Source organism: Aulostomus chinensis, chromosome 19, assembly GCF_037954235.1.
Source record: "Aulostomus chinensis isolate RoL2024-O1b breed Wild chromosome 19, RoL_Achi_v1.0, whole genome shotgun sequence".
NCBI lineage: Eukaryota > Metazoa > Chordata > Actinopteri > Syngnathiformes > Aulostomidae > Aulostomus > Aulostomus chinensis.
In genome coordinates, this window is record NC_141338.1 from 6,922,019 (window position 1) to 6,948,241 (window position 26,223).

General features: G+C 43.1%; 2 protein-coding genes across 2 annotated transcripts; one reads left to right on the top strand and one right to left on the bottom strand.

Annotated features, from left to right (window-relative positions):
- Positions 1 to 1,332: 1,332 nt before the first annotated feature.
- rxfp3 (relaxin family peptide receptor 3) lies at positions 1,333 to 4,211 on the top strand. The gene has a single exon (XM_086187110.1). It carries the CDS (start codon positions 1,655 to 1,657, stop codon positions 2,834 to 2,836), a length of 1,182 nt encoding a protein of 393 aa, XP_086043236.1. The 5' UTR covers positions 1,333 to 1,654; the 3' UTR covers positions 2,837 to 4,211.
- Positions 4,212 to 8,558: 4,347 nt separating this feature from the next.
- Positions 8,559 to 24,182, bottom strand: slc45a2 (solute carrier family 45 member 2). Its single transcript, XM_086187196.1, has 7 exons — positions 23,518 to 24,182; positions 21,249 to 21,425; positions 17,207 to 17,568; positions 15,471 to 15,614; positions 13,393 to 13,516; positions 11,572 to 11,777; positions 8,559 to 8,782 (listed from the first exon to the last, which is right to left on the bottom strand). Exons 1-7 carry the CDS (start codon positions 23,987 to 23,989, stop codon positions 8,561 to 8,563), a joined length of 1,707 nt encoding a protein of 568 aa, XP_086043322.1. The 5' UTR covers positions 23,990 to 24,182; the 3' UTR covers positions 8,559 to 8,560.
- Between the last annotated feature and the right edge of the window lie 2,041 nt (positions 24,183 to 26,223).

Here is a 26,223-nt window from a genome sequence, read left to right on the forward strand (position 1 = left end):
AGAGTCCATCCTCACGCACTCCATCATCACCTGGTTCCCCGCTGCTGCTGCTAGAGACATCTCCAAGCTGCAGCGGGTGATTCGCTCTGCAGAGAGGGTGATTGGCCATCCTCTGCCCTCTCTCAAGTCCCTGCACGACACCAGGGCACTGAAGAGGGCAATGAAAATTATGGCTGACCCCTCCCACCCTGGCCACAGCCTCCTCACCCTGCTACCCTCTGGTAGAAGGTTGCGACTGCCAAAGGCCACGAAGGCCCGCCATAGAAAGAGTTTTTTCCCCTCTGCTGCCAAACTCCGTAATGACTCTGGCTTCCCGTCCACCATTGCCCCCTAGTGTCACCGGCACTATGTCACCGGGAACATTGTTGCACTACAAACTATAACTATGCACTTTGTATTTATTTCGATTACACTGTGTTGTCTTGTGTGCTTTTTTTCGTGGAAAAAAAAGAATGAATGCACTCATGTTAACGTCAAAACAAATTCCTATGTGTGTGACACAAATGGCAATAAAATGTATCTGAATCTGAATCTGAACCGCTGACTCTCTTGACTTAACTTCACCTCACAATACTCTCTGGCTCGTCAAATGTGACGCCTGGAAAAGATCCGACCACATCGAGTAATTGACCTCATCACCGCCATTTAGATAAAACCCCCCACAGTTGCTCATCACCAAGTTCTTGAAGCGATTTTGAGATTAGAATTAGAGATGGATGGGCGACCCAGGAGGAGATCAGTGTTAAAGACACGTCGTTTCCTGTGTCCACCAGGTGGCGCTAAGACCAATCTGCCCTCACAGGTGATGTTTATTTTTGGTTTTGTTGTTTTCTTGGCTCATTCTATTCCCCTTCATTAAGATCAAAGAAAATCAGCCACTTTATGGAATCCTATATAATATTTACTCTTTGGCAGATTTATCTTACAAAATGTACATGTGGTAGACTCATGTCATCGCGTGCTGACGGACCACCTCCCCTCTTCCTTCACGCGTGTCCTCCTCATCCTCACCTCCATCAAGGTGTTTCCTCTCAACACCTCCCCACCGATGTCACTGAAGTGGAACCGCTGTGTAAACAAGTGTAACTGGGCTTTGAGAGGCGACATACTTCAATTGGACAGATCCAAACACGTGTTTACCTTGTGTGTGTGTGTGTGTGTGTGTGTGTGTGTGTGTGTGTGTGTGTGTGTGTGTGTGTGAGAGAGAGAGAGAGAGAGCGAGATAGATAGATAGATAGCGAGAGAGAGAGAGAGAGAGAGAGAGAGAGAGAGAGAATTATCTCCATCTCAAAAGGTGGCGCGCAGTAGTGTAACTACAATTGGACACATGTTGATTGATATGGGAAAGTAACTAAGTGGATATGAAACGCAATGAATCTGAAAGCGGATCTTTGTTTCTAATCCAGTGCCAGATTGCGCCAGAGCCCTGCGTCAGGACGCTTTTGGTTTGGAGAGACTCGCGTACGAGATCTCAGGGGAAAACGCAAACCGAGCAGCTCTCAGACCTTTTGACATCATCAATAAGCTAACAACTTTTTAGATTCATAAAACGCAGATGGCGAAAGGATCTAAAATCATGTTGCGTCATTTTTCACGCTAGGAAACATCCGGATCTGGAAGTGGATATCATCGCGATTTTGGAATTACGTGGAAAATGTCTGGAGATTTTAGCGACACAAATTATGAAGACTCGACGGGGTTCAGTGCTACGTCCTCCTACAACCTCACCAACCGCTCCGGAGACTTCTTCCACCTGTCAGACTCTGAGAAAACTGACTTTGCGGGAGACGGAGCCGCCGTTGTGAGGATTATCATCTCCATCATTTACTCTCTAGTTTGCGCGCTGGGTTTGGTTGGAAACTTACTGGTCCTCTATCTAATGAAGTCGAAACAGGTGTGGAAAAAATCCTCCATCAACCTGTTCGTCACTAGTTTGGCAGTGACGGACTTCCAGTTCGTTCTCACTCTGCCCTTCTGGGCGGTGGAAAACGCGCTGGACTTCACGTGGCTCTTCGGTAAAGCCATGTGTAAGATCGTGTCCTACGTGACAGCGATGAACATGTACGCCAGCGTGTTTTTCCTGACAGCCATGAGTGTGGCGAGGTACTGGTCTCTCGTCTCCGCGCTGAAGGGGAAACAGCGGCGGCCGGTCTGCTGCACCGTGCGCTGCGTCACCGTCTTCATCTGGTGCGCCGCGGTCTCTGTCGCGCTGCCGCACGCAGTTTTCTCTACGACCGTCTCAGTTTCCAGCGAAGACCTCTGCCTCGTCAAGTTCCCGGAGACCAACGGGACTTCGCAGTTGTGGCTGGGACTCTATCACTCGCAGAAAGTGCTGCTGGGCTTCGTGGTGCCACTGGGCATCATCTCAGGCTGCTACTTGCTCCTGCTGCGCTCGGTCGCCTCCAAAAACATCAACACCGCCAGCGCCAAGAGACGCGCCAAGGTCACCAAGTCTGTCACCATCGTGGTTTTATCTTTTTTCCTCTGCTGGCTGCCCAACCAGGCGCTGACAGCCTGGGGTATACTCATCAAACTCAACCTGGCTCATTTTAGTTATGAGTATTACACCATGCAAGCGTACATGTTCCCAGTGTCCGTGTGCCTGGCGCACTCCAACAGCTGCCTCAACCCCATCCTCTACTGCCTGATGAGGCGGGAGTTCAGGAAGGCACTGAAAAAACTCTTCTGGCGGATAACATCGCCAACACTGACCACCATCAGGCCGATCACAGCGAGCACCAAACCAGGACTGGACGAGAGGGGACACGCCCTGGTCCCCATCAATGTGCGGGACGAGCCCGCGGTTGCATTTTACCCTCCAGGAGTTGTAATGTAGGATAAAAAAAAAAGCACCAAAAAAAACCCTTTAAAATGTTAAAGAGAGTCTGGTTCATTCTCTGTGGTTTGATGAGCGTGTATTTGAGAGATGCAATACCTGCTGCGGCTGAATTTTCATTAAAAATAACGAGAAAGCTCAGCCTGGCTCACAACAGGGGCTCAACACCCCCCCAATCTTTACTCTCTCCTGGAAAACCTCCGCTGACCCGGGGGCCATTTACACTATGACTCACAGATGTTGTCGACAGGGTTGCTGCAGGATATTGGCCTTTTTGATTTATGCAGATCAGTCTGCATAAATCAAAAAAAGCCAATATCCTCATCTGATATGCCCAGATTGATTTATTCATTAACTATTATTTTTGGCAAATATTTGATATTTACTGATGTATCTGTAAGTTGATATATTCACATTTTGTAAACGTAGTCCTGTGGCTATTATTTCCTTAATTCGTGTATAGATATTAAAATGTTTGTGTTGGTAATAAATAACAGTTCATGAAGTGAAAATATGTTTCAAAATGTTGATTAGAACATGTTAAACAACGGTCATTTCATAAAAGTCAGCGATAAAAGGGCGGTATTATTTTTAAAAACCCATTCATCTTTGGTTGGCGGCACAAACGTCAGGAAACCAGGTTTGTTTGCGGAGCAGTGAAGCATCTCTTTATTCGCTCATCTTTGAATGTAGGCAGCCGTAGCCAATCCTGTCCTCACGGTGTTCAGGTAGCTTAGCGTCACCGGTGTGCTTCGGCAGGTTAGCGAAAGGAGAGTATGCTTTATCGGCGTCCGAGCTGGATAGCTGTATGCCGTAAAAGTAATGTGAAATAGATGTAATGTAAGTAATGTGAAATGAATGTAATGTGCTCATCGCTGTTGTTTATTTGTATCGTGTAAGAACGAGCCGAATCGGTAACCGCTGCTAGCCTTTAGCTTAGCGTCCTACTAGGCTTTCATAGTGTATGTTATTCTGCATTGCAGTTAGCTATTGCTAATTGTTGTAAGACATACTGTAGAGTTTTCTCCATGAATAAGCCGGTAGCTTATATCCTCAGAGGAATTGTGTGATTCAGGACCGGACTTTTGCCATAAGAGGGAGACGGGAACGATAGTGTTGCTGCACTACTTGAGCGTGGTTTTCTGCGCTTTGTCGCTGCGCGCTCCTTTCCCTTCCATTGCCGCTGAAACTGCACCTTGCCATTGCCCCCACCCCCCAACTTCTTCTCTGACTGTGCGGATTGGTGAGTATACATTAACGCTTTTCACGTGCCTTTTTGTTTGCTGGTTGAAGACAGTGAAGCGGCCATTTGTTTTCAGCATCGACTGGGCCTGCAACTTTTGTTGTTGTTTTTTTTGTTGTTGTTTTAAGTCAATCTCCCAGTGTGTGTGTGTGTGTATGTGTGTGTGTGTGTGGGGGGGGGGGGGGGGGGGGACTGTGGACGCTTGAGTTTCCTCGGTCATTTCAGTTTATTTTACATTTACTAATTGGGTCCATCAGGGATCGTTTGTGGGTTGAACCTACCAGCGAATTAGATGAGCGTTTTGAATTAATGTTAACAATGCATATTTGAAGGTCAACAGTTAACAAGCTACCTAATTTGCAAATCCAATTCATGGCTATGTAATAAAAAAAAAAACCCTTCTTGTTTGAACTAAATCTTGTGTCATATTTCCAGAGGTGATACTTTTGGGATAAATATAAATAGGCTAAAGTGAACTTTTATTTTGAAAAGAATGTGGCAAATTTGTGTTTACTCCTTGGAACTCATTGGAGGCACCGCCAAGTTATTTTATATCACTATTACAGTTATCATGGGTAGGGCCAGACGAACTCAGGCCCCGTCCCACTGTACTACAACACTTCAATTATTTGTCAGTCAATATTCACTAGCTACATGGGACCGGGGTGACGTAAATACTGAAAAAATAAAACATTGTGAATTTCAAAGGTATTTTTTTTCTTTGACAAGTTAAAAAAAAAATCATATATTTACTGCTGTGGTTATTCATCAGTGTTAATGACCATGGAATATTTTGTAAGTGTACCAGTGTAAAATAGGATGACATGTTGAAAAAATCTGATATTATCGTGCCTTTTTGGATGATGATGATGATGATACTGTGGTCGATCATTTCCCTTTCCTAAGTCTCATCATTCTTCAGCTTGTCTTTATCCAGCTTTATGCTCAATAATCCACAAACACTTCTGCCTCAGTACTAGCGTGCTAGCGCAGAACCAGAAGTGTCATATTAGTTTCATTTTTTCTCTCCAAGCAAAAGTGTTAATGGATTCCTAAGAATCCTGCAGGATAAAGAAGACGTGGTTCAAACTGGACGATGTGAACGAGAGTTTTTCTGCTGCTTTGCTGTCTGCTGCCAGTCTCTTTCTGCTTTCCCGAGTCATGAAGAAGTGATGTAGGAGGGAACACAGCATCTTTGTGAGCTCAAGGCATCTATTTGAGAGTATCTTAAAGGATGAAATGATAAATGCACCTAAAAAAGGAAAACACATTTTGTGAAGGAGTATTTTTTTCTTTTTCTTTTTTTCTTTTTTTTTGGTACATCTCATGTCTGCCTTCAAATGTCAAAAAGTATTGTCTTTTCCAAGTAAATTTTGTGTGCAGTATGTGAGAAACTTTTTCTCTTTGTTCGGGATGAGAGTGTATAAAAAGTTCTTCAGGTGCTGCACGCTGCAAATTCGAAACAGTACGTGCACACCTTCACCCAGGGCACAGGCGTTCCTGTCCTCATCTTACCCGACAACAACCACGAGGAACATTAACTCATGAGTCGAGGTATTTGATTGGACATCAGAGGAGAATAAAACGAATCCACTGTCGTGACCGTCTGATTGCCTAAAAACTGCAATCATTCTCGTGCGTTGACTTAAAATTAGTTGTTTAAAAAAAAAAAAAAAAAAAACTCATTTAAAGATACGTTTAACCCAGAAATTTGCCAGTGTAAATGGCTCTAATCTTAAAACATTCTATTTTATACAATATCCAGTAAAGAAGAAGAAGAAGAGGAAATTCATAAATGTCCAGTTGGGTGCAGCTTGTGAATATGATTCAGGCCAGTTAAGATGCATTTAATGAAGTATTTTTACCCAGAAAAAAGTAAAGGATATATCATGTCATCTTAATCACTGTTAAATAAATCCTCTTCAACTTTCATCAACCTTCTTGTGTCACTCAAGTGTAATTATGGGGCTGCATGCTTAATTTCTGATAATTCTAGTGTCGTTCCACTTTAAAATACAACTGGAGAGCAACTAAACGTCAGGGATGTTTGGAAAAGGGATCCTGCATATAAAGATGCGTTAATTAACACAGACTCGTCACTAAAAGACAGTTTAAGTCATCGATTCAACCAGAAATAAAGAGCTGAATTATTCACTTCAGCCTGTGGATTTGGTCGGCATTGATCCTTCTCTTCTTGTCTCAACAAATCTGTGTTTGGAGTCTTGTGGTCACACTCACACAATCTTGCTGAGGTGAAACTTGTGATGGGTTCAAAGGTTTTGATTTTGACGGTCACATGTCATGGCACCAGGCACACTTTGTTAAGTCATACAATCAAAATCTGGTTTTCCAAAAAAGACACAACTGTCTGCTAAGATACAGATTCTGGCTGTTATTCAACACCATAACTCACCGAGGGGATTGCTACACATTTTAATGAATTCCTTTATGTCTTGCATTCAGCTCCCACCACACCAGGACACCACGTCTCATACAAATCAGTGGGCAAGAAAGGCAAAAGTAAACCAGCTCCAGAAGAAAGAAAAAGAAGGAAAATTGATCCAAAATAAAATAGATCACTATTGAAGAGCCAACCCATGCAGCATCTGACAGAAAATAGTGAATGGAGCACAAGACAAAACAAAACAAAAAAAGTCAATTCTTGACACATCATAGCTATAATGTTGAAAATGGCTGAGATGAAGAAAATTATGGATCGTTGTCAGGGGGAAGTTGAACGAAACTGTTGTCAGGGTGATTTCAAAAACCCTCTCCATCTTTCTTTATGTTCTGCTCTCATAACCCAAGAAAGATGACCAACCCCCTCAGTCACTTCCTCCTCCCCTGGAAATCATCTGTCGTTCCACAATCCATCAAAGACCCCGAACACGTCAAACCCATCAGCCTCCTCAGCCACATCGTTAAACTGTGGGCCATCTCTGCGTGGCTCCATTGGACTCCTGTGTTTTACAGATTAATCACTTATCAGAAACAGCTGCTTCACTGTTAAGTCTTCCTGCTAGAATATTTCCACTCTGTGAAGGCTGCAGAGAGGGTTACAGAACCTGAGACAAAAAACTCCAAATATCACTTCCCTTCTATGTTGAAAGGTAGTGCTTTATGTGGTACATTAGTTTGTCTGTTAGCGCGATTACACACCACCTTGGTGGTGGGTAGCAGTTTGGGACAAGGAAACACCCAGTACATCTTGGTTGCATCCATTTGTGAAATCCAGTTTTTTATTTTTGTTTTTTTTTTTTTACATTGGATTTGGTTGGGGCACCATGGTGGTGCAGTGGTTACCACTGTCGCCTCACAGCAAGAAGGTTCCGGGTACGAGTCCTGGCTCGGGCACGGGATCTTTTTGTGTGGAGTCTGGATGTTCTCCCTGTTCCTGTGTGGGTTCTCTCTGGTACTCCAGCTTCCTCCCACCGTCCAAAGACATCAAGAGGGGACGAGGCTGATTGATACTCTAAATTGACCGTAGGTGTGACTGTGAGTGTGAATGGTTGTCTGTCTCTATGTGTTGGTCCTGTGATGGACTGATGACCTGTCCAGGGTGAACCCTGCCTCTCACCTGAGGGCTGCTGGGACAGGCTCCAGCCCCCCCGCGACCCTGAACAGGATAAGTGATAGAAAATGGATGGGATGGGTTTGGTTGAGTTCACCTCAGTATCTTGCTCAATATTTCAACATGGTATTGAAGTATCTTTGAGCAAGATACTTCAACATGGTCACTGGGGGAAGTGAAGATAGAACCACTGACCCTTCGGTTGCTAGACAGACACTCGACATCTGGGCCATGCAGCCCGATCCTTCCTTTTATTATACATTAATTCATCTCACGCACGCAACCAGTGGTTCCCGATCTCTACTTTTCCATCAAGCCAAGTAACGAGTGGAACTATTCCATTATTCTAATTTACTATCGGTGGGGTTCAGATCTTGAGAGAATCTCAAAAACACAATCAAAAAGCCACAGCCCTTGTTGGTTCATGCCCTTTGTTAGGGCAATAAAAATTTAGAGCAGCGTCTGGTGAGTCACACTCTCACACTTTGTGAGAACACGAAGCAAAAACAAGAAGCTTTCAAAGAAAAGAAAACAGTATCTCTGCGATTGAATACCTCCAATCTGTCAGGAGCAGAATCAAATCCACCAAGTGTCCATCAGCCTTATGATGACACTAACAGCGAGCTGCAGCCCAGAATAGATGAGAAGAAAACACAAGCTGAAGTGGGAAGAGCTCAGGAGGAGGAACGGAGGGTTTGAGGTTAAAGCGCAAAAATTTTGCTGTATTATTTGAAACTACGAAGTCAAAAATCTGAAGTTTCTAGTTACCAAAAGCTTAGTTCAGTTGTTTGAAGATGGCACTGTACTCTCAGCCACATCTGCATAAGTACACCTGACTCACAAGACATTTTAAAGGATTTAATAAAGAATCTTTATTTATGAATACAATATCAACAATATATTTGCAGAATTATTCAACATATCTTATAAAGAGGGCGATGAAGATGCAGCCGAGCAGGGACACGGTCGAGGCCGAGAGCACTACTACGATCACACTTCCTGCCAGGTTGACAAGCGCACCGAGCCCTGCTCCCACGATGATCTGAGCCAGCTGGACCATACATGTGAGCGCGGCGCAGTCCACGCCGGTGCCTCGGGGGCTTCCGTCACCTCTTTGAAGCTTCAATTGTTCCTGAAAGCACAGCGAGCTGAGTGAGGGCAATCAGAGGGTGAGGAAGGAAACGAAGGAAGGAAATATAGAATGAGGTTTTTTTTTTTTTTATGATTAGAAGTTTCCATGGCAGCGAGCAATCAACAGATGGGTAAACAGATTCAGCTCTGCATAATATTGAAAGACTGTTTCATATACAATTATTGATGTTTTATTGTCAACTCAGCAGCTCCCTCCACTTTGATGCTGGATCTTATCACCTGATTCAACCCAATGAGGTACTTACTGGCTGTGGCGCCCAGGTGGAACATGTCCCGTCACCCCAGAGGTCCAATTATTGTACCCACCACGAATCACTCGACTGGTTATGATTCACCACTTCCGTATTTCTCTGAACCATCCACCTTTTCCAAAGCAATTCCTTGTTCCACATGGATCACGCTACCCTCTTAGACATATTCTGTCTCCTCCTTTTGATGCGCAAAGAATTTCAAAGGAACCTGGTGGGAGGGCCTTTAAATTTGAAGCGTCATCTGACTGGAAGACCCCGCCAAGCTCCCTCAGATCCATCTCTTCAGGGCACATGTTTAAATCATCACTACTCGCTCAACTTAAAACAACCTGTTTCTCTTAGTACTTTTATTCATCTCTTGTTTATGGTTTAAGGGGCATGGGCGGGTTGGAAGTGATCCGTGTGCGAGTGTGGGTATTTGTCCATGGGTAATTTTACTTGTAGAACTTTGTAAATTTGTTATTTGTATCTCGGATTATATTATTTATTTTTATGATAATTGTGTTGCGCATGGGCTGCACGGTGGTGCAGTGGTTAGCACTGTGGCCTCACAGCAAGAACGTTCCAGGTTCGAGTCCCGGCTCGGGCACGGGATCTTTCTGTGTGGAGTCTCCATGTTCTCCCCGTGTCTGCGTGGGTTCTCTCTGGTACTCCGGCTTCCTCCCACAGTCCAAAAACATGCAATTGGGGACGAGGCTGATTGATACTCTAAATTGACCGTAGGTGTGACTGTGAGTGTGAATGGTTGTTCGTCTCTGTATGTTGGCCCTGCGATGGACTGGCGACCTGTCCAGGGTGAACCCCGCCTCTCGCCCGTTGACGCTGGGATAGGCTCCAGCCCCCCCGCGACCCTTAATGTGTAGGAATAAGCAGAAGATGACGATGGATGGATGGATGGATGGATGGTGTTGTGCATTTGCAAAACAACCTTAAGCAGTTTACACACAGGTATACAAACAAAATCTGTGCACGATATGTGCATATTTGTATATTCCAACTATTTCCCCCTGTTCATATCACTTGTTTACTGATCTATTTCAGTGTATTTTTTTGATTAATGCGATTAGTTATGTTTGTATTTCTTCTTTTAATTTTTTGTCTCTTAATCTAATCAGCTGTTGCGGTCTGCTCCCCCTGCCTGTGTCTCAGTCTGGTTTCTCGGCTAGTTTTTTAATTTTTGTTTTGTGAGTTTAGTTTAAGTCTTTTGCTTTGATAAGTATTAGGTTCATCTGTTTCTGCCGCCTACCCCCTCACCTTTTTTGACACCATCTAGTTCAGCTGATGTTTTAAATAGCAGAGGAGTGTTGAGAAAATGTCAGCATACACAAGACAGAGGGGGCGAATGGAATATTCGCCCAAAGACAAACTTATACCCATGAAATCGTTCAAACCAGACTGGTGATATCCAACTCCATTTGCGAGTGACGCTGCCGAGCCTTTACTTTACCGTCCAGAACATGATTTGCTGGATGTCTCTGCAGCCAGAAATGCTTCAGCTAAAAGAAGCCTCAATATCATGGTGCCAACATCTGAAATGGGCTACAGGGTCTTGAACTAGCAGGGTCTATTTCCGCGACATTTGCTAAATCCTTGTTATGCCAGTGAAAAATGTTTTAATCCAGGAATGTTTGAAGAATGTTCAATAATCTAAATATGATAACGTGTTTTCTCTGCAACCTTCTGAGAATTTTTTGGGGTATCTTGTTAACTATTTAATCTATAATCTGTTGTCATTTTCTACTGCTTGTACTGCTAAAGGGTCGGGGGGGGGGGGCTATCCCAGCAGCCTAGTTGGACTAGATTGCTCATCGAAGCCATTCCAGTTATCATGGAGAGAGGTCAAACACAGTCATCAGTAGGGTGTCAAGGTTACTTCTGTCTTGTTTTTCTTCTGTCAAATAATGAAGCTGTCATATATCAGCCGCAAAACCGATGCATTTGCACCAAGCAGGGACAGAATAATTAAAAAAAAAACCTCTCCTATTGAATTATCGGCAGTGTGGGATTCTGTTTGTTTTTTATGTAGATTTGTTCAAATATGTCACCCAAATATATGAAATAATAAATCCCTCTGTGTGTGAATGAAGGAGCTGAGAACCACAGAGAGTGGCTAACTGCTATTTAACTTAGCACGATGAATGGCAGTAGGTGGGATGTGTTAGCATACCTCTGTCAAAAGTCATCAAAAGCAGCCATGATGAGCAGCAACCGTCACTGTTCTTGCTGGGGCTTTTGTACTGCCATGATTACTTATTTGTACCAGAGCAAACACAGGAGGAACTACAGCTTTTGGAAGCTGAGGGTAAGATGGTGCTTTGTGCTTAGCTAACTAGCAGTCAGTTTGGCTTTGCAGGTTTCAGCTCCCTAATGCACGCACAGAGGAGAGAAGGGTATCGGTCTTCTTAAGTCACCCTGGGGATGCTGGTAAATAAGTTTGTTTCCAAAAACGTTGGTGTGCTCCTTTCAATAAAACATACGCCGCTCTATTTTCTTGCATCATGGCCATACAAACTCTTACCATTTCTTCACGTTGATACTCGGCTATCAGGTTGAAGGGGATGGTGTAGAGTGTGCTGGACATGACCCCGAACACGCTGCAGAGGATGAGCGTAGCGGTGATGTTGGGGAACAGGCCGATCAAGCTGGTACCCATGCCAAACACAAAGTAGCCCATGAAGTATAAACCCTTCAGACCGATGTAAGGGAGGAGGAAGCGCTGTACATCTGGAACAACATGAACATCTACAGTTAAGCATGAACACATCCAGACCATGAACTCATCAGGAGGTCAGGAATCAAGGGAGTAAGGCAGTCATTTTCTTGTAGAATTTGTGTTTTCCATGATTGCCATTGGCCACTGGAAATATCTTGATGTTTGTTTTTTTTCCTAGTAAAACTCTGCCAACTGCTTTTGTACTTCTGCATTTTTTTAACAGGTTTTGTATTCTAAGTTTCCTTTGTGAATTCTCTGGATTTCTTTCAAAAAATGTAATCAAAACATTCTGAGAAATGACTCAAAAAATAATGTCGATGTCCTGACCTTTATTTTGCAAGCGCAGTGGTGGCCCTCTACTGGCCATTATGAGGCACTGCAGGTATAAAACATATGCTTCACTTCTCTCCCACACATTTTTTTGAACAGTTTATTGTGTTAATCCAAGTTAGAAATTTAACTAGGGGACTTATTATCACAACCCACCTCTCGACCATGTTTTCGCCAACATTTCCAAACTCAGCAGAAGTTTGAGTTGGTTGGACATTTGAATGAAGCTATTGTCAGAGAAGCAATGACAGAAGACGTGAGAAGATAGTTTTCTACTGATCCAGACTATGAAAACAGACAATTTTGCGAGTGCACTGTGACAATGCTCCGGCTCATGTGTGGAACAACTTTGATTGCATGTCGCACAATTTTTCTCTCCCTTTCAAGTATGGCAAGCTTCTTTCCTATCAAGGATAATTGGCTTCCACTGCATAAAAGTAAAAAACAAAAAAACATCGCACTTTGACCCACTCCCACTAAACCATACTTCCACGAGTCGAATTGTGAACTAATAGTCCTGACGGTGGTGATGCTGTAACCGTCTGAAGCTTATAAGTGTGAAAATCAAAATGTGCGCAATTTTGGACAGAATATTTGTATCTATCACCATGGCGATGATTGGACTAATTGGAAGTCGAGCGTCTCAGAGATATCTTTGTTCTCTACTCAGATTCTGAGAATATTGCGTTGGTAGATGCTTTTTTTTTTTTTTTTAACTGTAGTTTGATGGCCTGATTCTATCTGTGAATCCATCCATCGATTCCTCACATGGCAGGTGGCTCAACAAGATCTTGACGTGCTTTTGGTGTCTGCAGTTATGAATTCACGCTCCAGATCATATAAAATAAACCTTGAAATGCCTTTTTAAAGATTTTTTTTTTTTAATGGACTCCCTCCGTGTTTCACATTTGTCTTCCAATTTTTTCCTTCTACACGACACTGCGGTTATAATTGTTTCTTTTCGAGCAGGTGTGACTCGGGATTTAAAGGGTTAATGTCACACATGCAGGCTTCTGACAAACACATGAACTTCATTTTTGCAAAAGCCGCTCATGAAAGGCTGCAATATGAATTCAAAAGAAAAGGAAGTGGGAATTCTTGGCTGCTCTCCATCTCCCCGCGCAGCAAGCTCTCACTGACAGATGAGCCAATTATGTCAGCAGACATTGTAAAGTTAACATCTTTTGGCTGCTACAGGAATGTAGAAATTATTCCTCTCCCCCTCTGCTATTCATCTGGGAATGTCGTCATTTGACTTTATGGGAATAAACGTGTTGCTAAAGTAAATGTACTTACATGAATAGAGAGCAGAAGATATGGCATTGATGCAGAGCCCCCAGCAGCCCACCTCCACCCCGCGTTCATACGTTATGTATGCTGGGGATGTGTGGTTGGCATAAGGGTTTCCCTTGTATACAATCTGCAAATAATAAGAGAAAAAACATTAATAATGCAGTGATAGAGCAAAACATCAGGGCAGAGTCGAGCAGCTTCTCTGGTACTGACATCAAACACTGGTCACTACACTCTTTCATCCGCCATTTCCCATGTAAAGAAGCGCAAACTATCTGATGATGTATGCAAGGCCTGTAATTATAGTTTTCGCGTTGGTGCATTGATTCTTAATGCGCCACACTGATGAGCCATGTCCAAAATCCTTTAGTTTGGCAAGCACATTGAACAACAGCCAAGCATTTACATGACAGGTTCACAGTGGATAACACACTTCAACACACTCTGTCCCTCCTCTTCTTCCCTTTAACCAACAGGAATTAATGGAGGCAAGGAACTTTCATGCATTTATGCAGCACAAGGGCACTTTTCTTCACTGCTATATTCTTGTAATTCCCCGTAACCATGCCGACTGGGTGGGGCGACTGCTCCCTGCCTCACCATTTAAATTGTCACAGACTGTTCTTGAGCATCATTTAGCACTCCAGGGACCAGAGGGATTCCACTGATCTGGACTTTTTGGTCTTTTCATTTTTCATTACAAAACTAAAGAGTCCATTTCAAGTCATGTACCTGCCTGTGTAAACCCCAACCGTGATTTTTTTGCTCTTAATTGTGCTCATTTAAAAAAAAAAAAAAAAAAATCCCGACACCAAGTACATCAGTTCAGGCACAAGAGGAATTGCGCAACCAGTAAATCAACTCAGTAATTTAGGAGTTACAGACACAAATGTGTTCAACAAGCATGCGACTACAAAGTTCCCTCTGCTACTGTAGCATTCAAATTCACAGGAGAGAAAGGAGTTTAAAATCGCACCGTTGCCAAGTTGGAATATCGATTAATACACAACAAAACCGCAACTCTTGCCCACTGACACCAAGTCCACGAGCCCGATGGGTAGGGACCACCTGTGATGCCTTCACATGTCAGGGGGGCTTTGAACGCTGGTTGAAGACACTCAGCTGCCTACCAGGGATCCTTTTAGCATCTTATGAAAACATTTCATTTGAATCTTTATTATTAGTTTTTACGTGGACCGATGTCTCTCATGTAACGAAGAATCTATCTATGAAAAATTAATAAATACTAGCCGTGTGAAAGTGGTATCTTTCTTGGACTTTTTTTTTTTTTTTTTTTACACAAAAAGGATGTTGAAAAATATTTTTTTCCTTCAAAAAGTTTTTATATGACATTGAGATAACATTTACACCCTATTTTTTTAAAGGCAGTTTTACCAAAAACATACCAAACAAAATGTGGAAAACAAATTAAAGTAATTTTTCCCGATTATTTGATCAGATGCTTTATATACAAAATGTTATTTAGCAAAAAAGAATAAGGGTTACCTTGAGGCTGACATGTAGGAATTCATAATATTGGATTTTTTTTGTGGAAATCCAATAAAGTGATATTTTCCCACTGATTTGGCTTAGAGCTGATTTCTACAGATGCTGATATTCGCCATACAAAAACAATTTTAAATGACATTCACTGACAAAAAAAAATGCATGTAGACATTGTGAATTTGCAAAGAAGAAGAGAACTGAAGAAAACTGGGACTTCGACATATGCTGCCTCTGCCACTTCTGATTTGCAACACCCACCATGCCAGTCCAGTCTCTCTCCTCCCCTGATTTACTTACATCATTCTCTTTCTCACTCTCCATCTCTCTGTGAAAAATGTCAATCAGTTGAAAAGCTGGAACAAGCAAACGGCTTGGCAAATGACTGAGAGAGCTTAGTCAATAACACGAATACTGTAACTGTTATTCAACTTCAATGCGCATCGACAAGCTGCAACAAGGATAGTTCAGATTGCCAGGGTCGAGTTTGGATTTTCTTTTGGTGTGCCGGGTATTTTCATTTTTTTTTTTTTTTTTTAAATGCACGGTTGAAAAGTATCACAGAGAGAAATCGGTACCTGTCCCATAAAATCCGTGAAGAAAAGCATATTGCAGAGGAAGGCCGTCCACCCCAGCAGGTGACTGACACACAGGTGACGGTAATGGTTCGGCATGTCGAGGACGGCTTTCAGCAGGGATCGGAGCGTCATCCTCCTCTGCACCTGCAGGTGTAACACAAACAGCTCACACACGGCCGACCTGGAACAGCTACAACAGGAAAACAGCTCCTCTTCTTTTTCTTTCTTAGCATTTGATGACCAGTTGCGTCAAAGCACCCTGACTGCTTATCAAGTCCGCTGCATTCATTAATTAGTGTTCTTAGGATTCAACCTAAAGAATTCGATCTAAAGAGACCCATTTTAAGGCTCCAGATCTAAAGGAATGATGAAAGACGCCGGCGAGGCAAATTAAACACCAAAAGGCTAGTCCTCGACACATCCATCGTTCTAGTATCATATTTTGCTTAGACAGAGGACTTCAAGCACATCAATGAAGTGCGACTTGAAATGGCATTTCCAATGTCTGCTTTCATTTTTCTCATATCTTCAGAAAAAAGAAGAAAAACAAACTCTTGTTATGAACGTACAAAATAAGCATGAATTTGCTCTGTGAAACCAAAGATGGAATGAAAGTGCCTTCACATTCCCAGCCAGCTACAGAAGTGGGCTTAGAGGAGATCTGAACTGTTGAACTCCTCCCTCGAAGATGAAGCCCATCTTATGGAGTTGTTTTCTCTGTTAACAAATATTCATGAATGTAAAAATGTAAATATGTACAAAAGATACCTCCTTATCTTCTTGATTTTCTATTTTTTTCTTTATTATATATCGTTCATATTTCTATTTTTGAGATTGTCATTTCTATTTAGCTTATTTCATCTATGTCTTCATTAGGTTACTTCCTTCTTATTTATCCTTGCTGTGAAATGGAGCAGTGCAATCAGACAATTTCCCGCAAGACACGAACAAAAGATCTCTGATTCTGATTCTGATTTCAGACATGTTTAATAGATCGGCATCTTTTTGATCAGTGGCTGTGTTGTGTATCCACTGATGGGCATAATCGATGAGTCTGGCTTGAAGCTCAGCTATTACGTTCTGTATTCTCTCTCTGACTGATTCAGAGCCACACGGCATGTAAACCTTTTATCAGTGCAGATTCAACTGTTTTTATTGATTTTCATCATTATTTGCTGTCACTTTTGCTCTAAATGCTCTCAAACATTCAGTGCCAGCAGGCTGCGAACTCAGAATCATTGTAAATAGAACTGCCATGTTACATAAAGAGGATGAATGAATTTAGACCACTGATTAACAGATATGGCGGCACGGTGGTGCAGTGGTCAGCACTGTCGCCTCACAGCAAGAAGGTTCTGGGTTCAAGTCCCGGCTCCATCACAGGATCTTTCTGTGTGAGTCTCCATGTTCTCCCTGTTCCTGTGTGGGTTCTCTCTGGTACTCCAGCTTCCTCCCACAGCCCAAAGACATCAAGAGGGGACGAGGCTGATCGATACTCTAAATTGACTGTAGGTGTGGCTGTGAGAGTGAATGGTTGTCTGTCTCTGTATGTTGGCCCTGTGATGGACTGGCGACCTGTCCGGGGTGAACCCTGCCTCTCGCCCATAGCTGCTGGGATAGGCTCCAGCCCCCCTGCGACCATTCATAGGAATAAGCGGAAGGGTGGATGGATGAACAGATACATGGTCTATTACCTCAACGTACCTCATGTGGTACATTGCAGATGGATTATTTACCTCTTTGTTTGGCTGCTTGGCACTAGAGGTCACTGAGTTAGCCTCCCCTAAAGCAGAGAAGGACCTTTGCCTGAGGTCTGGGGCCGATGCAGGAGAGACAGGTGAGATGGGCTCTTTAGTCAGGGCTCCGTAACCGTTGCTGTGTGAACCCAGTAGGCGGAGGGCACTGGAAGGTGAAGCCTGAGCTGGGTCTTTCCTCAGGGGTTGCTCAGGAATACTGAACAGGTGGACGATGAGGAAGATGCTCCACGTCAAAGCTGAGAAGAAGTAGATGACTTGGTACTCCGAGCCCAGCAGCTGGCCCATTACAGAGTGGCCCCAGTCCATCGCGCCCACCAGGTAGCCAAACGCTCCACCCAGACCTGGAATACACAGCACACTGCTCTCAATTACCTGCAGAGTTTCACCAATGTTCTTGTAAAAAAAAAAAAGTTTTTAACTGTTCAAATAAAAAAAAAGAGAGTGAATGAAGGCAAAAGTGCAGGAGTTTTAAAAATGTTTTTATTTAGTTATTCTTGACAATTCTTTTAATTGAAGCAGCTTAGAAAGTGATAAAGCACAGATCTGCTCTCAGAAATCACTCATTGGTTCATTTACCCTCTGATGCAACACACAACCTAGATTCTCTAAATGTGTCACATAGCAGTTTTTGTCATTTGCATTCATGACTTATTTGGTGTTTTTGTTTTTATTGTTTGTCTCAATCTAATTGAACCAGATACATAAAAGGATGTGGTAAACTCAGCATCCAGGCTCTGGATTTAGACTCCGATCGAAGCTGTTAGTCACTCCATTAGGGCTCGCCAGTGTGCAGGAAAACATCTGCTCCCCCGAAGTGTGCTGAAATTCTGAACCTTTACATCGAATTTCACCTCCTTTGTCACATCTCCTCTCCTTGGGAGGATTTGATGGAGAGGTGATAAATGATAAATCAAATGACAACAGGCGTATTAATGATCCATTTTGTCTACTGTCAGTCCTTGATGAGATGAAAAATACTTCAACATTTCAGTAACTGTCAGATAAAGTCAGAACCATTTGAGGAGTCTCACATCATTTGTGTCCACGTAACTGGAACATCATTGGAACTGAGTCCTAGCGTGTTTCTTCCTGTCCCTGCTAAGTCAACACTCTGAAAATACACACTGCATGATTGAAAAAGAGAAAGGGAAGACATTTGTTATCAGGACGTCGTAGCGTGAGCTTAACAAGCCATCAGGTAGCTACCGATGCACAACATGAAACAAAAATGGATCAAGTTGATTTTTACTGGCAAAATGAATCCCGGCGATAACAGATGCGTCAAGACCTTTGCAAAACCGTGCACAAGGGGAGAGTTGCAGTTGAGCTTTGTTGCCATGCTTTTGTCACCGTAAACAAGACACGAAGGAGAAGGGCAATAACAAAAAAAGAAATAATGTCGGAATCTGCATCAAAATTGAATGGCCAAAGAGGCGTGCCTCCGCCAGGCTTGGTGGAAATCAGCTAGGTAGACGAAGGTGAAAACCTCTTGGCGGAGAGATCATTAGGGTTCCTCCTCTGAGCCAGAGAAAACTTTATGATCGAAAGTTGTCGTCAGGATGAAACTACCGGTATGTCTAGTTTTAGAATTATTCAGTCGGGATTACAGTGGTGCACCAGCAGATACATTATTAAACTAGAGATCAGTCAAAGCCAGTGTTCCGCTTAATTGTCCAGCTTATTTCACCTGCTCCTGTAGAAAACAACTAAGCTGTGTAAATTACCCCTATTGCCATCTGAGGGTACTGTTAACATGGCTGCTCACCCATTCAAGCCTCTCAAACGATTGCATACTTCCTGGAGCCTCATATTAAAGTACATCAATTCCTCCTCGTCAAACCTCACATTCCAGCAGAGGCAAGAAGAAAGAGTCATGTGCCTGGCCTGTGTGTCTCTCAGCCCAGACCCATGACTGCAGCACATGACTAGCTAAGGGCTGGATTACTGCCTGACTCCCATGCTAACACCACCGGGGTCTGCTGACAGCTGAGCACACCAGTCACACTCACCCTGGAAACCTCATCTCTCCCTCAGACGGTGAATGAAAAGTCATGTGCTTGAACCTGCCTATCATTACAAGTCTCATATTTTGATCATTTGGTGGAGGCCGCAGTGTTTTACAGAGGGACTCCTCTACTTTCCTAATCAGTTAAAATAGTTCGTCAAAAAAGCAAAAAAGGTCAGGCGAATATGACTTCATATGTAATTCCTGTCAATCTGAATTGAGTAAAGACGAATAACCATTTCATGGGAAAATAACATCTCATGGCTGTCCACTGAATTGCAGAACTTATAATTATAGTTGCTGGCTGTAAATATGAGATAGAAGTGTGAAAAACTCAGAAACTGAAATGCTGTATCGCACGCACACAAACGCAGATACAAGATCTGCTGGTTTGGGTTTTTTTAATGGGCAAATTTACAATAAATTTATTTCACGTACAGTTGTGAAAGGTAGTTCCATTAAGCTGAAACATGTTTTTGCTCAAAGCAAAAAGGGGATCTATTATCAGTGAGTGCTGGTGTTGGTTTGTGCGTTAAATAAAAAGCAACAGCTCTGTCATTTGAATTGCTCATCAGGTTTAAGGGGTGCACCTATCAGTCTGACATAGTCATGAGAAAAGAAAACACTGCTCTCTTCAGAACGCCAACATTTCCAATTTGATCATGAACAAAGTCTAGAATTTTCCAGAATGTTACAAAAGGCGACTGCCGCCTTCTCCGCCTTTTATTTAACCTTGATTTTAACAGTGAATTGCAGCAGCAGATGAGGAGGCACGACAACCTGAACAAGGAGAAAAGTAACATTGTGTTGTTGGGGAACAAGAGACATTTCACCGCATCTAAACTCGCCAGTCGTGGCTCGTATTCAAGACTGATTTAAAGGCCAGACAGGCCAAATGTAAACGTAGGAAAGCGTTTGGTTGCTTTTGATTTTCTGAAACTCAGAACCAAGAGAGTTGGGCGAGGAATTAATCAAAAGAGTTCACGTGTGAAACTTGGATCAAGAGTGATATTTGTGCATTCTGCGTTTCTACATTGATCCGTGTTGTGACATGTTTAAATTGAAATTCAGTTGCAAATGTGCAGAAAAAATAAGCCTCTAATAGCTGATGCTAATCCAATCCCATGTACTGTAGCTAAAATTGGAGCAATAAGAAAAAAAGACACACACACACACACACACACACACACACACATATGTATTTATATAGAGAGATCCCACAGTGCTCAAGTATAGATTTTTATCTTGAATGTATAATCAACCTAACTTGGTTAAAACATTTCAGAAGTCATTGTGGAAGAAGGGTTTTTTTCCCTTTCAACTATTAAAAAAAAAGGTGTCTTGAAGAGCATTTTCGTCACCTTTAGTCACTTCTCTGTAACTCAGAAATGCAGAAAGAGGAGCCGTGCATCTTCATATTGAGGCTAATGGCACCTGGTTGCTCACAACAGCAAAAACGTCCAGAAATGTCCTTTTACAAACAAGCAAACTCGCATCGTCTGTTGTTTTAAATAAATGACTGTTCCTGCTGATCCCCTATTCTTGCATGTTTGTTTTATATCTTCATCATCGCTACATTAAAACCTTTTTCCAGGTCAACTCAAATAAAAATGCCGTGTGAGGTGTATGACCACTGTTTCTGACCTTGATACCAAAGCCTGTGTCTTTATCAAAAACCAGGCATCTTTCCCTGGAGTCTTACTGTACATGTAAACAACATGAAGACAGATGGAGCTGCTCGCATAATCGTCGGTACAGACGTTTCCACCCACCAGCTTTTATCTAGTTCAACAGAAATGTGGAAGGGAGAGACGAGGATCTACAAGAAGGCCGACTCACAGCAAGATACAGTTATCATCTTTTGTGAAAGATTGGCAGCTACAAGGTGCTCATGAAGCAGCTCTTATTGCTGTAATGACAAATGCCATTTTATTCCCTACACACCCATTCAGACATCAGGAAGCAGAAATGTGTGGTAGAAATATGGTGTTCATCTAGAAGCCCCTGTGTTGGTACCTGTGAGCAGAGCGTGGTAGTGGAGACCTCGTTCCTTGTCTTGATGTGAGCACACATCAAACAGGTAGGCCTTGATGGGCCCGTCGATGAAGTCTGCGGCGAAGTCGAACAGCACGACTCCGACCATCACCACCACGATGGCCCATATACTCCTCAATGACGCGTCGCTGACCAGTGCTGCAAGACACAAGCAAGCATCTGATGACTTCAAATACCCTGCAACAGATACCATGTTGTTGCCTCTTCATAAGTAAACTTAAAAGGAGTAAGATTTGCATTTTATTTCATTTGATGGAGATAAACTAAAATGAGGGAAACACAATCCATGAAAACATCCTTTTTTTTCCCGCGTTACATGTACCTGCACGCATGTAGGTTTGTTAAACCTGCGTAAAAATGCTTTGAAAAAAAAAATCAGAAAACGGCATGGAGGGCAGTGATGGGATTTCGGTTGTTACAGTTTTCTTTTTTGTCTGTCCTACACATGGCGACTGAACAACATCAGAGTTCTTCTTGAATGCAGATGGGTTGACCAAATGTCACAGAAGTTATCATCCTTAGCAACAAGCTTATATTGTCTCCATGTTTTTGTATCAAAGACGTTGGCTGCAAATCATCTCGTTCCCCTGGGTTTGTTTACCGCGACGCAGATCAGAGCAGGTATCAATCAATGCCCATGTTTGCTGCAGGGTCATCACTATCCAAATAGCACCCTTTCAAATTACAGACAAAAGCCAGATGTTGGTGAGCGTTAACAGGAATGTGTGTTTGTCTCAGTGCAGTCATTTTGAAAAAGGCCTGAGGTTGATATCACTGTGGCAGCGCGAGAGCGGGGGTCCTATCTAAACTAGGATTCTTTGCGCGATTCTTCTTCCCTCATACGATGCGCCTGCTTGTTCTGAATCTCATGGCGTCAAAAAGCTGAAAATATCAACTGTGTGGTGACGCAAGAAGTCGCCGAAAACACTAGGATGAATCCTCTGGTCCTCGTGAATACCTGGTCGTTTTTATATAAAAGGATATTTCAGTGGGGAATGCGTATTTCAGAGTGGCGGCCCATAATTGTTGTTCATAAAACGTCAAAATAGATGAACCCCAACGGAGAGAATAACCACAGGTATTTAAAAAAAAAAAAAAACTGAAAAGGCCGTAGTCAAACTGAAGGTGTTCATAGTTGGGTTTTTTTTTCTCTCTTTCTTTCTTTGACAGGGCAAAGCAAACAGTGTCACACAAATCCCCTTTAACTACAATCCTGTGAAATATAAAAAGCTAATCTGCTTATCAGCAGTACGTTAGGTGGGAAAAAAAGACTGTGCCTGAGCCTGTTTAGTAGAAAATCAACGAACAATTGGAGCATTCAACAAAGCAGAAGTACTTTTGAAAGACCTTGATCCTAGTTAAATTTGACCAGAAGCACCAGATCTAAAGCAAATGCTTTTACTTGCCTAGATCTGTATTTAGGTTCCTGTACGCATCAGCACAAATGAAGACTGAGATCCTATTGTCCTTAAGTAATCATAATCATTTGCATAATAAATTCCCCTCTAAAACTTAGTTTCCCTTAGTTTTTAACGATGAAATAGTCCAGTTACCCTCAGGTTTAAGTCAGTTGGTGTTCGTCTCTAAAGAAATGGTCTCTACAAAGGGTCACTGCTCGTTTTTGTGCAGCGACGCTGTCATTCTGCTGCCTGGAGTCTGGCGAATCCTGATGAAAGACAGTCTCAGACGGAATGTGACACTTTCCTCAGTCAAGTTGTCGTCCGTCTCTGCCAGCAGGCACCGTCTCAGAACCACCCAAACAAGTGGCACATATAACTTCATGAACAAGTTTAAACTGAGAGCAGAAGAGCTGCTCAGCACCTCAAACCCACACATTTAACAACTCTTTTTTTTTCTTTCTTCCCGCCAACAAATCTGCAAGCGAGTGAGCGAGCAGACAGTTCAAAGCCTCCCGAGAGTTGTGCAAGTTGCGGAGATAAGAGAAGGTACGAGGGAAAAAAGGAAAGGTTATGATCATAAACGTATCAGGTTGAAAACAGACGAAACAGATCAAAATGGCGGATAGTAGATACAAACAGAATGTGTTATGTATACAACCTTTATGGTTTGACGAGACTTACCCACCTGCATACATTCAATTTGGATCGAGGGTCCAACAGGATGTTCTATCTGAGTTCTGATCAGTTACTCTCTTTTCCCTTTTGATTTGTAGGAACTTTAGCTTATTCATCTCCTCAACTCTTCCTCACATTCTCTCGCTCATCCTCACCTGAGATGACAATATCTCCATTGAGGAACAGGGTGAGTCCTATCAGCATCAGGATACCCAAGGCCAGGATGTAGGGCCTCCGTCGCCCCCACGATGAGCGACAGTAGTCGCTGGCTGAGCCGATGATGGGCTGGAGCAGAAAACCCAGGATGGGGCTGATCAACCACACCAGGCTGTACAAGCTCCGGGGCAAACCAACACTCAGCAACACTGGTGTGACGAATGCTGCTTCCACGGCGTAACAGAATTCCCTTCCAAACATGACCAGGCCATGGAGGATAAGGCGTCCCCGCGAGCGCCTGGGGGGCTCCACTGCCCCAAATACCGCATTCTCCTCACTGTCCATGAAGTCCTCTTTGCAGCCAGTGTGATCTGTTGAGTACTCGTGTAACGAAGAACTGATATGTTTGCCAGGCTCGGGGAGCCGGCAGGGCTGGGGCCTGACAGACTGGTCGTCTGATAAAAGGGTCATGGTGGAGAGAGGGGAAAGGGGGTAGAAGGAGAAAGGGAGGAGGAGAGAAAGAAAGAGAGAGGGACAGAAAGAATGTCTCTCTGAGCCAGCCAGGTAATGGTTGAATGGCTAAATGCCCAATCCTCGCATTGGTGCTACGCTTGGATTACGTCTCCTCTCTACTGCATAGCTGAGCAATGAGATCCACGCAACTTTATTTACATGAGAGTTTGGCTCCTGGTCCGGCCGGAGCAGAGAGAAGGAGGGAGAGGGGAGGAGAGAAAGAAGTGGGTGTATTTATAAGACGTCTGAGCGTCTCTTCCCTGCAAGTCCTCAAAGTAGCATGACCCTGGGGCAGTTCATGGGAACGTGTGCGAGGGATTAAATGCATGTGAGCGTGTGTGTGATTTCGTAAAAAAAGTCCATTAATTCCTTCGTTTCTACAAGCACTAACAATGACACGGTCAGATTTATACGCTGGTGACCGAAGGGGTTTGCCCCTGCAAATAAACAGGTGAATAATTGAATTCACGTGCTTTTGAGTTGTTTTTTTTAATCAATTCAGGTTTTGATTTTAAGATTTTTTTCCCTCAGAACATCATGCTGCTCCATTTACTTTCATTTGTATTTTAATGACTACTTCTTTTGTGTTGAACTACTAAGTGAAATTACTCGGATGGCTTGAGCCTTCACAACTCTGCGGTGGGTGAGAAGTAGCAGCAGTTAGAGGAGTACAGATGGATTTGTAATGGATTTGCAAAATGAAATTGTTCGAAATGAGCCTAACCTCTGGAACAAAGTGATGTCATCCTGTGTGTGTGTCTGTCTGTGTGTGTCTGTGTGTGTATCATGTGGTTTATTTCTGAAGGGAAACTCAGTCTTGTGCAGAGCTGAGTCTTCAGGGCTCCAGAGAAGATAAGTACACATCAGTAAAGTTAAAGGTCTGTCTGAGCCTCTTGCTGTGGATTGTGTCATCGGATCGTCATGTGCTAGTTTGAACAAAATGCAGCTCCGCGTCTTCCGAACCAATGAGAATAAGACTGCTGATGTGCTTCAAAGAAATACCTTCAAGTCAGTAATAAACTTAACTCGGGGGCACGAATATTTCAGAGGGTGCTAAAAAATGTCCAGAAACAAGAAATCAAGAGGCCCAATAGAGAACATTATTAGTTGTTTTTTTTTTTCTTTTTTAAAAGAAATCTGACTGAAATCCTGCATGGAAGTAACAGCAATGTAGTACTGACCAGAAACACTACCCACTGAGAGCAAGCTGATCCAGGAGCATCACTATCGCCTCACAGCAAGAAGGTTCCGGGTTCAAGCCCTTGCTCAGGCACGGGATCTTTCTGTGTGGAGTCTCCATGTTCTCCCTGTTCCTGTGTGGGTTCTCTCTGGTACTCCAGCTTCCTCCCACAGCCCAAAGACATCAAGAGGGGACGAGGCTGATTGATACTCTAAATTGACTGTAGGTGTGGCTTTGAGTGTGAATGGTTGTTTTTCTGTATGTGTTGGCTCTGAGATGGACTGGTGACCCGTCCAGGGTGAAACCCACCTCTCAACTGAAGGCTGCTGAGATAGACTCCAGCCCCCCCACAACCCTTAACAGGATAAGTGGAAGAAAATGGATGGATGGATATTCTGATTTGCTCTAAATGATACCACAAAAATAATCTGATAATCAAACATTCTGAAATTACAATAGGTTCCTTTCAAATCAGCATACGCCGTCACTCACTGTGAACTGCAGTCAGGTCAAAGCCAAGTGACCTGGTGGTTTTCTCAAAAGTTAAGGCTGAGGTCAGGTGTCTCTCTCTGAATCATCAGACCAGTCCAGTAAATCACAAGTATATCATCCAGAGTATGTGAGCAGGAAGGAGACATAAAAAAGTGTTTTGTCCATTTTTATCACCTGTCTTTCTTCCACTACTTCAACCTTTCCTCACTGACTGGCATTACGGACTTAATAATGCTCCAACTGAGCACCGATTCAGAAACGTACGGGTTCCTTCCTTTGACAACTCCTCCACAAACTTTGGTGCATTTGTGTGTGTGTGTGTGTGTGTGTGTGTGTGTGTGTGTGTGTGTGTGTGTGTGTGTGTATAGATAGATAGATAGATAGATATAGAAATATATATGCAGAAAGATGTTAACTCCTTTCCCGCTAAAGGTGACAAACATGGAAAAGCAATGCTACAACCTTCATACAGCTAAAGGTCAATAGTGAGTCCAGCCAATTCAACCCTGCTTATTTTTTT

What these genes read in the sequence shown, in the direction of transcription:
- rxfp3 (XM_086187110.1), top strand. Translation starts at nt 1,655, where the DNA reads ATGTCTGGAGATTTTAGCGACACAAATTATGAAGACTCGACGGGGTTC.
- slc45a2 (XM_086187196.1), bottom strand. Translation starts at nt 23,989, where the DNA reads ATGACCCTTTTATCAGACGACCAGTCTGTCAGGCCCCAGCCCTGCCGG. An exon ending in CCAAGCAGCCAAACAAAGAG is followed by an intron (nt 15,615 to 17,206) that starts GTAAATAATCCA and finishes TTACACCTGCAG; the next exon opens with GTGCAGAGGAGGATGACGCT. An exon ending in ATCTTCTGCTCTCTATTCAT is followed by an intron (nt 11,778 to 13,392) that starts GTAAGTACATTT and finishes ATGTTGTTCCAG; the next exon opens with ATGTACAGCGCTTCCTCCTC.